This window comes from Adiantum capillus-veneris, chromosome 6 (genome assembly GCF_014529385.1).
Source record: "Adiantum capillus-veneris isolate H3 chromosome 6, ASM1452938v2, whole genome shotgun sequence".
Taxonomy (NCBI): Eukaryota; Viridiplantae; Streptophyta; class Polypodiopsida; order Polypodiales; family Pteridaceae; genus Adiantum; species Adiantum capillus-veneris.
In genome coordinates, this window is record NC_140936.1 from 96512055 (window position 1) to 96524409 (window position 12355).

A 12355-nucleotide genomic window follows, 5' to 3' on the forward strand; every position below is an offset into this window, starting at 1 on the left:
TTTCTCTTCTCTTTGTACTCACATCAATGCAAGGTCTCGTCTTTGTGCTTGTTCAAGCTTCAACTCAAGTTCAAGGTCTTTATTCCTCTTTTCTAAAGTCTTGTAGACTTCATCTGTTCCCTTGAGTGAAGCTACAACGGGGTTTTCTCTTATCTGCCTTTCTCTCATCAATCGAACGTAGAAGGCAAAAATATGGACATCCATACTCAAGGGAACGCACACATACACCATGTAGGGATCATCTATCTCAATGGAAGCAAGTGCATGCACATAGGACCGCACACACACGCGCGCACACACACACACACACACACATGTACCTTCACTTGAAACAAAGAGAAAGAGGTAACATGATCAAATGGAAAGGAAGGATAGTTTTTATTACAAGAACCCCAACACCATACAATCATAGCAAGCATGCAAATGCATACAAACCATAAGAGGTTGATCTTGAGAGCTTGGAAGCGTGGGAGCTCTAGGTTGAAGATGGAGCAAGAAGTGTTTTCACATCTCCAAAAATAGGTTATATATATAAGGTTTACATATACATTGTTTGATCGGACACTAATAAAATAATTCTAGGTAAACTAACTCTACTTAGTAAGTTTTGGGAGATGTGAATTACAAATTGAAACTCAATAGAGCCTTGACTGAACTTGGAACTTGAGTTGTCCATGGTGGTGTGTGAGTTCTTCATTGTTATGGGCCTCTATTTTGGCCCTCTAGGTTCAATCTTGTTCAATTAGCGATATGAGCAACAACGTTTTAATTTGGGCGACTAAGTTGAAGACAGACATGAGTAAGTTAAGATTTGTTGCAGATAAGCTACATCCATTTTCCTTGGAAGACTAGGTGACAACTTGTAAACCTTAATAGAATGCAAGATGAACTTATTTTCCTTTCACAAGTCAATGCCTCACATTGAACATTCTAGGTAAGTTCCTTCACAACTTAATGAAAAAATACGATAGAATTTCGAACAAGATCTGGACATGGGTTAGAATATAATGGTAGTGAAACATACACAAATAGCAGAAAAAGCTTAATAGCATATAGAATTTAGAAGCACCCATAACATACTTACATAAACCTTTGAAACAACTCTTATGAACTCTTAAATCAAATCATGATCTCATAGATGTGTGCTAAGCAAAGGTCAATCCTCATCATCTTGAATTTGTCCTTTTGTAATTGAATAGGTGAAATGACCTCAAAATGCTCAAGGATTGAAGAGTTCTCATCTTTTCCTAATTCTTCACGACAGTCGAAACTATGTTTTCCTAGGGCTATATCGGGCATGGCGAAAGGAGTTATTTTGCAGCGAGGCTTCTCATCTAGCTCAATGACAACTCTTTATAGCAAACTTCCCCCTGTACCCAATCGTCATTATGATGATAATTATAAAGAGCAACCTAGGCCAGGGTTAAGGATAAACTACATGGGAGAGGGTGAGATGGCTCAAGCTATGACTTCACACATGAAATGTCACTGAAGGCTTGAAGGAAAAGAGACCCATAAAGTTTACTTTCTGGTTGAAGGGCAAAAGTTGCCATGTATTTTTATCAAGATCATAAGCAAGAGGAAGCGGACATCTTCCTTCAAATATAGAAGCCTTCTGTTTTTGGTCTAGCTGGCATGATAGCACAATTACCATGGAGTGCAATGCGAGTTTGGCCTAGCTGGCATGATAGCACAATTACCATGGAGTGCAAGTGGTAGTAGGTGCAAAGAAAGCCAACTTCTCTCTCTTTTTTTTTGTTGAGGACATTGAATTGGCCATCATGATCAGGGTATGGTGCCAATGCAATGGTTTAGGCAAAAGTACTGTTATTGGTTGTGGGGATTGCTTCTACCACCATGCTTTTAGGGTTTAAGGCAAAGATTGTAAGGTTGGTATTGGGCAGTAAGGCTCCATAGACAAGCAAAGTGTCTTTGTGTCAAGGGTGGCGTAGAGACTCTCTCTCTCTCTCTCTCTCTCTCTCTCTCTCTCTCTCTCTCTCTCATTTTTCACAAGATCTGTTACTTGTGTGTGTTGTGGTGTTGCAACACTACAGATGTTGGTGGTATGCTGTGGCTTGTCTATGCACTAGCATTGTCATGCTCTATTGTGGATGTAAGCCATGCTCTTGAAGTGAGGTGTTGTTGTCACCTTGATGTGGTTCTATCAAAAGGATGCTAACCTCATTAGCCTAGCTACTTCGATGATCAGTCATGTTGGTTGAGTCGGGGCTCTATGAAGAAGTGTCGTAGCGTAGCCAAAACCGAGCGGAAATGTGAAGGAGACGGGGGAAGGTGGTGTAAGGGGTGTTGGTTGAATAACGGCTTGCATGCCTCCGTGGAAAGGTAGACCCTGTCGGTTGCTAGTCAACTACAACCGGCCAGCAAGGGTTGACTAAAAGTACAATGCGATAGCTTTGAACCCTAAGGTGTGTACATTCCTACACTAACCTGGCGCTCATGCAAAGGTTTTAGTACTAATGAGGAGGGTTGTTGTCAAGGGTAGCTTGGTGTTGGACCCCCTAGCCGTAAGTTTGTTGCCTCAAAGTGTTAGTGAAGGGGAAGATAGTGGATGGACATTAGTTGTGACTAAGCTACATTCACAATTGTCTTTCGTTAAGCTACAACAATTTGGCAAGGGACATCAATTGTTTTTAATTTTTCACTGAACTTGATGGTCTAAGCTTTAAATCTCCAAGCCATATTGTGGATGAAGTTGAGGACGTAAGTCAAAGACGTGGTTAATGCCAATCAACCATTGGCAAGGCAATTTGTTGGAGTGTTTAGGGTGTCTCTTTGCTGAACTTGGAACTTGTGTTGTCCATGGTGGTGTATGAGTTCTTCATTGTTATGGGCCTCTATTTTGGCCCTCTAGATTGAATCTTGTTCAATGCATCACACATTCAAATGGTTTTTTTTATTGTAGCCATTCAAGGATCTCCAATCCACCCTTGGTGCTTGAGTCAAATTCTTCTAGGTTTGACATCCTATAAGAGTGATCTTTTAGGTTTAGTTTGGTTGTCATTTTGTTGTTCCTTAAGTACATGTGGCCATAACCCCAATCTTGGACCATTTTGAGATGTTGAATGAACATACATCCTAAAATATTATCAAAATGATTGTCCTTTCCAAAATCCACTATGGAAAATGTATGATTGTATTCTATTCCACAAGAAGTGACTTTAGCAATATGAGCAACAGCGTTTTAATTTGGGCGACTAAGTTGAAGACAGACATGAGTAAGTTAAGATCTGTTGCAAATAAGCTACATCCATTTTCCTTGGAAGACTAGGTGACAACTTGTAAACCTTAATAGAATGCAAGATGAACTTATTTTCCTTTCACAAGTCAATGCCTCACATTGAACATTCTAGGTAAGTTCCTTCACACTTAATGAAAAAATACGATAGAATTTAGAACGAGATCTGGACATGGGTTAGAATATATTGGCAGCGAAACATACACAAATAGCAGAAAAAGCTTAATAGCATATAGAATTTAGAAGCACCCATAACATAATTTCATAAACCTCTGAAACAAATCTTATGAACGCTTAAATCAAAGCATGGTCTCATAGATGTGTGCTCAATTGACCAAGATTTATGGGTTGAAACTTTTTTCATATAAGCTTTCTGTGGCTTTTATTTTGATGCATGCATGGAAATTCGCAAAAATTGCCAACTACAACGCGACTTGGGAACAACTATATGTTGCTACAGTTACTCAATTGTTTTCTTCTCTTCCACTAGGCCATGTTAGATTCTTCACAGGTTCAAGGATACCCTTGATATCTTTGAGAATGGCCATTTCCATCAACTGACCATTCTGTATCTCTATACAAGCTCTCACATTTTCTTTGACCTGTAAGATACAAAACCATATCAATAGCTGTCAAAACCACCACACAAGACAAGTGAAAAGCACAAAATGATCAAATATGATCACAACCCTTAACATATGCAAAAATGAACAGTTAATACTTGCAGTATAGTGACTGCTTCGATACAAGTATATAAAGCAAACCTTCAATCCAAGACCATAAAGCGAAGCGTACAACAGAGGCACAGATGATAGTTCTCAAAACTTATCATTGGAAATCTTATGACAATCGTAAATACGCAGTCCAAGATTCTCTTAGCTCCTACCTGTTCCATGGAGTTCATGCCAACGAGTGTGGTAGCAATATCATGATTCTCCAATGCAAATTGTATAGCCAATTTGGAAATATTTTGTCCATTTTTCTTGCAATAGGCTGCTGCTTCTGCACATGCAGCCTGATATAAACTTGGTCAGGGCAATACATCCTTTCACAACAAGACATCATGTACACGTGTGTCACACTTGCATGAACTTTTTCTTCTCATTCACTATGTGCACGCACGCACAAATCAGACACCAAGCAAGAAGATGTACATGCAATCCTACGATTGAATGAACCAGAGTTCATTCACTGACAATTGTAATATTCCAAATTCCGTGCAAAGTAGAGCCTTACCTGCAATTCCTTGGGAGCAGGATGCCATGATGGTGGCCCATTCCCTGTTAGAAGTCCCATGGACAAAGGGGACGCACTAATAATCCCAACTCCTTTGCTCTTTAAATATGGTATCAAATCTTCTAAAGCGGTGTCATTCAAGCTGTAGTGGCAATATGAAAGGACAACATCTATGGTTCCCTCTGGCACTCTTTCAAGGACATATTTAAAAATCTTCAAAGGAAGCCCAGTGATACCGATGAAACGTATTTTCCCACTTTCTTTAAGCTTCAAAAGAGCTGGGATAGTTTCTGTGATTATCTGCAAGCACAAAAGATGATAAGTTCAGAATCTTAATGCCTACACAACAATTCTTAAAAACAAGAAATGTGTAGGTTTGTACTGAAGGCAAATACCTGGTCGAGTGATCCAAACTCGATATCGTGGCATTGCATGATGTCAATGTAGCTAAGGTTCAAACGCGCCAAACTTTCATCAACACTTTGGGTCACACGCGTCGCACTGAAATCGAATCCATCAATATAGCGCCCACATTTTGATGACACTATGTAGCTATCTCGAGGCAAAGGGAGGGTTTTGAGCGCTTTACCAAGCACCTGCTCTGCTAGTGTGCCACCATAATACCTGGAAATCAAAATTTCATCTTTGTCGTATATATCTTCATAAGGTCAGAAAATCTGAACTTACACTAAGCACTCACAAAGACGCAAAAGCAAGGCGCACAAGAAAACCCATAAAGAAGAAAAACTAAAGCACCTTATTCAATTCTAAACAAAAAAACAGAAACCAAACATTATTTACTTAAACACGCTTTTAGAGAAGGCTTATGCAAACTTGACTGAAACTTAGAAATAATTACTCCACGTTAACAATCACAAGGATAAGACTGAACAAAGACTTAATCCAAGAATTCAGACCCCACACAGTACCACGAACAAAAGACAAATGAAAAAAATTCTTAAATCCTAAAGTAAGCCAAAGACTAGGCACCTGATCTGGTGCATACCCAATAGACGAGCAATTGAAGCTGGAACTGAGAATTTCCATCCTAGGATTGAAAAAGAAAAAACAGAGCACATCCTTTGCGAGTTTGGGGCCATCCGTCCACTTTTGTCCGGGCACCAACATATATTTCCATATATCATTTTTCTGTTGGGTCGTGGGGATTTTCATCAGGCTTTGCCTTACCTCCCCTTGGGCACCTACCTATGGGGCCAGGGGGGTACCCACTTCCACACATACACTGATTGTACTGAGGGTCTTCTGCTCATGGTAGTCATGGGGCGCTGATCGCACTCACATGGTATCAGAGCCAGTTCACATGGTATCAGCAGCTTCAAGCTTTGCGGTGTTCCAAGGCGCATTTCAGCATGAGGTTCATCTTCCCAAGCGATCACAACAGCCAACGTTTTCTGCAAAACAGCCAATGATCTCTGCAAGAGGGGGTGGCGCCATCATATGGACAGCGTTTCTCGCAAAGGAATGCCCTGCTACTTGCGTTTTTTGCTGCTGGCTGCCAGCGCTGGCCTTCATAGCCACTTTCGGACGTTTTTTTCGCAAAGAGTTCCCCCAACCCCATCTACGTTTTTTGTCCCAGTCAGGGGCTTGCGTTTTTTGGTGGTGCTGCCTGCGTTTTTCAGCCAGGCATGGGGGGAGCGCCTGACACCTCACCTCCTTGGTCTTGCCTCTACCCTCTGGCCTTGCATCCGGTGCATTGCCAACACAATCCTCATCATTAGATTTCAGCTTTGTGTTGCTTGCTGTTTTCTCTGTTTTCAGCCCATCTGGGGCGCCTACTTTGATTCACCATCCATGCCAGACCATCTGCAATGCTCCGGGCTATGCCGGGTGCACACGAGCACTCTGAAATTCGCTCAGCATTTTCATCACCTCGTAGTTGCGTTTTTGGGTGGACAGCAGCCACATGGCTTGTGTTTTTCACACAGGAAGAAGTTACCTCCTGTCAGGACACCATGTGGTGGTGGTCCGTGCGGTCTCTCAGTGACTGTTGCAGTACACAGTATCTTCGACATCGGCTTGATCATCTACGGGCGTACGATCCTTGCGAGATCCATTCATTCCAGCCATCATTCGGCGGTTGCACACTCCAGAGGGGGTGGTGACTTGTGGTTTGCTATGGACACACCTATGCACTCATCAGAGGAGTTCACACACGAGATATGGCCATGCTCATGGCATATGGGATTCCGACATTCCCAGAGAGGACACCACCATCTTGGGTGGACAGACACTTACCACTTGACCTCGACACGTCAGATCACTTGCTTACATAGGAGCATCTACATGGACTTAGGGAGAGAATCTTGGATCTCTTCTTGGACAAGTTCATTGCTTGGATCTACACACTCGAGTGGGACTTCAGTTCTTTAGACTATCTTGGAGAGTTTACCTGCAAGATGCGGGAGATCAGGCATCATTACGCGACTACATTCGGAGTCACCCGGAGCTTGGCTTGGATGGTAGTGCAATTGCTCTTCTACACTCCTGATCATTTGGATTGCTACCTTCAGATTTGCGTCGTCTTGCCTGTATCTCTTGCCTCCAACCTTCTGTTTTGGTTGATATCCGAGGATTGGAGGCAGGAGATACAGGCAGGATGGCACAAACAGATTGGTCTGGCCTTTCCTCTCCTTAGAGGATCTTCACAACGCAGACTGCTCAGTCTGGCTTCTGTCACAAACGGGAGCGCATAGCAATATAAAATAGACTCGGATAAAAAGAATTTATCACTTAGTACCGAAGCCAGAGGATATAGAGAGAAATAAATAGAGAGAGAGATATAGAGTGAGAAGATCGACACAGTACTGAGGACCAGAAGATGGGTTGGTCCCCCCCCCCCCCCCCCCCCCCCCAAAAAAAAAAGTATCTTTATTACTGAGGAGAAGTCTATACAAGCACTTGAACCGAACATATTACCACGTTCGTTCTAGAATAAGACTTGATGGTTCCCGGAAACCTCGACTTCCTATTCCTAGGACAAAACCCTATTCCAAGGAACTTCCGTTCCTTATTCCAAATCCTCGAGAATCAAGGTTCTCGCCTCTGGATCTCACCTTCCAGACTCAGGGCATGGCATCCCTGCAACTCTTTCTCGACTCTATTCCCAGAGTCCTCTTCTTGCAGAATTACTCTGCTTTCCCGGACATGAAGTCCTTCCCTTGGGAATTTCAACTTCCAGATCACATCTTGGGAGTCTACCACTCTCGGATCCGTGGATCAACTTCCCAACTTAGGTACAAAACCCTTGGGCTGATCTGGCTCTAATTCCTCAGAGCGCTTTCTCCTACAGAGGCTCATGCCTTCCTCTACTCCTACTCCCTCACTAAGAGGAAGTACACTTGCAAACAAATTCTTAGAGATCATAACATGAAAATCGTTACCTTCAAAGTCTCGACGCTCGAAACGCAACTCGGTTCTCGAAAGGCGATTCCCCGGAAGAGATCTCTACATAGAAAATCCTCTCTTCCAATCCTACACACAAAAGAGGTGTGTTCTCACGTTCCTTCTCGTAAATCAGCCCCGTCTACGACGTTTATGGGCTGAAAACAGAGAAAAACAGCAGCTTGTCGTGATGAAACACGCTCCGTAGGCACTTCTTCACGAGGGAACTCGCGCACTGGGTCCTGGCGACATATGGTACACTTGGGGCAGCCATAGGCATCACAGGCACGTCTTCTTTGCGGCTGAAATTTGCAGCAACATCTTCTCCTTGCAAAAATTGGTCTTCCCTCTGGGAGAGGCATGTGATGATTTTATAGCTCCCTGGCCACGGCAAAGATAGCAGAGCATTGGCTGCTCGCGTAAGATCGCGGCCGGTTTTCTTCTTTTTTGGGCGTTGTTCTGCTAGAAAGAGAGAGAAAAATTGGTCTCCCCTCGGGAGAGGGCGTGTGATGCTTTTATAGCTCCCTGGCCACGGCAAAGATAGCAGAGCATTGGCTGCTCGCATAGAGGTCGCGGCCGTTTTTTTTTTTTGGGGGGGAGGGGGGGGGGGGGGGGGGGGGTTTGGCGCTGTTCTGCTAGAAAGAGAGAGAAAAATCTTTGGCTGGTTTTTGTTGCTTTATTTTCCAAGTGGATGCCCACTTATTAAGTGGCCGGCCAGTCACTTTTAAAAATGGTATCAATCTGCTCAAAAACTCAATAAAACCTTTTAAGTCAAAAAACAATGCTTTCACACCACTTCCCAAGCATCCTTGAATGCAATCACATGCACAGTTGCAATGCAGACATGGACTTTCTCGCGGGAAAGCATCTGCTTTCCCATAAAGCAATCCCGCTTTCTCAAAAAGCATCTGTTTTCCTCGAAGTTTCCTCTGAACCCATCTTCATTCAAGTGCTTGCTTTTCCTTGTGCACAATTCTAACACACTTCGGAATTTCCTCCTGACTATGAATATTCCCTTTCCGATGCACCTATCACCCACCTTGTGACGCATCAAGAATACCCATCACCTAGTCCTTTCCTACCGAACTTACGGTACAATCTCCTTCACGATGCTCTATGTCACCCATCCTATGACGCATCAGAAGTACCGGTTCCTGGTGACCTTACAGATATTCCCGTTCACAATGCTCCCATCATTGCTTTGAATGACGCACTAGGAATACTCTGTACTCGGATGTCTCCAGTGAGAAAAGCTCTCACTTAAAATTCCAATAATTCATTTATAATTATTTTACCTTGGTGTTCCAAGCAAGAAAACCCTCACTTATAATCCAACAATTCATTTAGAATTATTTTCTGTTAGATAAAGCCAATTAAGCAACATCCCTCTCACTTATAAACAGTTGTCCTCAACTGTAGAGGTCCAATTGAACTGCCAGGGAGAAACTGAAAAGATTCCAAATCTTGCTCAATAGTGAGTTGAGCTAGTCCTTTCTCAAAAGAGAACTTAAAAATTAAATTAAACAAAATTTCAATAATTCAATACTTACCGGTTCATGTCCTTCCTCTAGTACCTCGAAGATATCCTTCACCAATCATCAAAGTAACGAGCCACGTACATTTACGTCTTTCCGAGAATCTGTTAACTCAATACCACCTTCTCAATCCCGAGAAGAATAATCCTCCTAGAAATCAATCTAGGTCTCTGTCCTTGCGCATAACGTGCACATCCAACCCTATGTGCATGTGAACAAGCTACTTCATGTCTAGGGTTCAGGTAAGCTTAGGAAGTGTTCTGGCACCTTTGTGAGTCTGTTCGCAGGCCCTGCATGTCCACGCACTTAGAGTAGTTGCATATCCTCTGGTTGCACACAGCATGATCATCAGATTACAGTCGGGAGCCATCATGAGCATTTTACAGTGCATAGAATCCATTTTCCCTATTTTAGCCATTTTTCACTTATTATTAATAAGTGACTTTGTTTGGAAACTAGGTAGGGCAATTTTGCAAGGGACTATTTAAGAAACCTAGCGCTAGCACTTTCTGGCAGAAGAGACAACAAGAGTCCACAAACTCACAGGCACCTTCTCAACAAGACCGGCAGGAGGCCTAGCGTTTCCAGCCAACTGCAGATCAAGACCAACATTTTGGCATCAGATTGAGCCTAGCGTTTTTAGCAGATGCAGATCAGCCCTTGCGTTTTGCAGATAGCAGATCAGCCCTGGCGTTTTTGCAAGCAACAGATCAGCCTAGCGTTTTTGCAAGTTGCAGTTCATGCTAGCGTTTTGCAGATTCTCGACGACAAGACCATCCCTAGCATCAGTGTTTTCAATTTTCAGCAGTCAGACTCCGCACCGCAGCCCCCAAACCGATCCTCACCGCACAGTCAGACCAGCCAGCATTTGCAGATTCAGCCCGCCATTCGCAGATTTCAGCATCTGCGTTTACAACGCATCGTCGTCGCCATTGTCACCGACATAGAGTCAGAATTCAACAGATAGAAGATTTGCAGATTTCAGCCCTTAGCGTTTTAGATTTCAGCCCATCTCGTCGTCGTCGTCATCGTCATCGTCGTCGTCGTCGACATCGTCGGCAAGTCCATTGCATTTAGACCATTGTATGAGATGTGTGCAATCAATAGCATAGACCTCTCTCGCCATAGAGAGTGGGGCCCTTGGAGGAGGGTTTGACAACATTCTGGTGTCGTATTCTTCTCTCTCTTTCTCTCAGTCTCAGCGCCTTCATTCATAGTGTTTACCCACTTTGTTGTGATCATTTGCACTCTCTCACTAAAGGAACAAAAGGCTCTCCCTTCCGTAAGTAAAAGGAACCCTTGAGCACAGTTCGGAGCACTCATCTTGAGCAAAGTTCAACATTCACTTCCGTTGCACCTTACATTGGTATCAGAGCTTTGGCAGTGTTCTATATCACTCAAGGAAAGAACCACAATAAATTTTTTGCTTGTTGCGGTCGCACGTAACCCAAGTCCACTTGAGCGTGTCGATTCCTAATCGTGTTTTTGAAGAGTGACAGATAACCCAAGAAAGAAGGGCTTGTCCAACCTCCTCTTGTTCCTCTTTTCACTCATTGAGAGCGGACCATGCACTTAGCGGTCGGTCGATCGACGTAAGGTGGGAAAAAGCAACCTTAATGTGAGCGCAAGTCCACTAAGGGGTACGCTCGCAAGGAAGAGTAGAGCTCGGGTAAGAGAAGATTCTTCTCTAACACAGATTGCAAGCTAAAGAAGAACCTCAAGAACCTCAAGGCCCTCAAGGACTCAAGAACCCAAGAAACTCAAGAACTCAAGTTCCGCGTTTTAAGTATTCTCTTCTAACCAATCTTCCAACAATCTCTCAGAAAAGAATTCTTCCAATGAATCTAAGGGTAAGGCTAACACAATTGCTAAACCTAAGCTTACTCCAGATGAAAAGATAGCACAAGGAATTGTAGGAGGATACATCACGTCGGAAGAGCAAAGCACTTATTCTAAGGAAGGTCATTGTTTTCATTGTCACATTAAGGGTCACATGAAAAGAACATGTCCTAAGCTTGAATCGAATGAATCTAAAGAATCCACAGAACCCACTTCCTCTGTCAATGCAATTAATAATAACATGAGTGTGCCCCAAGTTTCTCATGACCCTCCCATTGATGATTCTCTCATTAAATGTTATGGTCGTGCGTCAAGGCAACGTTTTGTCATATTGTTTGACCCAGGTAGTATGCATGATGTGATCAAGCCCTCTCTTGTTGAGAGAGCCCGCCTCGAAGTTAGTCCGAGATCTCCTATCGAGGTCTCTGGCTTTCTTCCCTTGTTTGCAATTCAAAAAGCTGCCTTCACTAGAAGATTTGTTGTCTCTCCTCTCTCAGGATGTGATATGATTTTGGGCATTCGAAGGTTTCGTGATGCTAACCCTCTCATTGACTAACACTTTCACTCTCAATGCCAAAAGTGATTCTCCCATTCTCATTAATGGAGAGAACATTGTTCATTCTCCATCTCTCATTCTAATATGCAGGACAAGATTGAACGAATTCATGAGAAAGAGACTCTCTCAGTCTCTTTTTCTCCAAAGCATGACACACCGGATTTGCATGATTGTGAGCAGCATGATGATTTGGATGATAAAGATAAGCATGATGCTTTGCATCATCAAGATGTAATTTCTCACAAGCATGATGAGTTGCATGAAGAAGATGTGATTGTTCACAAGGATGGAGTGTTAGTTGATGCTTTTTCTAGCGAAGCTAACCTCGTTGCAGATTCGATCAATCACGAAGGATCGATCTTGGCTCTCGAGCCTAGGTCCAAAGAACCCTCCCAAGAAGTATTATGTGTTCGCATGATTGATACGCACGCATTGTTCGAATGTTTCATTCGTGATCCTTTCCTGTATTTTAGTCAGCATCTTTATGTGATCCCTTTTCCTAGGCATGACATACTGTATGTTGAGCACGTT

The 12355-nt window shown here is 43.0% G+C and overlaps 1 protein-coding gene across 1 annotated transcript in view; it reads right to left on the reverse strand.

Annotated features, from left to right (window-relative positions):
• Nucleotides 1-3465: 3465 nt before the first annotated feature.
• LOC147455940 (NAD(P)-linked oxidoreductase superfamily protein) overlaps nucleotides 3466-12355 on the reverse strand; it is a 32793-nt gene continuing 23903 nt past the window's right edge. The window contains exons 2-5 of the mRNA XM_086514570.1: nucleotides 4888-5116; nucleotides 4493-4792; nucleotides 4143-4271; nucleotides 3466-3858 (exon numbers count right to left, since the gene is read on the reverse strand). Of these exons, the coding sequence (XP_086370696.1) occupies nucleotides 3721-3858; nucleotides 4143-4271; nucleotides 4493-4792; nucleotides 4888-5116 (796 nt within the window). The 3' untranslated portion in view covers nucleotides 3466-3720. The remainder of the gene's footprint in view (nucleotides 3859-4142; nucleotides 4272-4492; nucleotides 4793-4887; nucleotides 5117-12355) is intronic.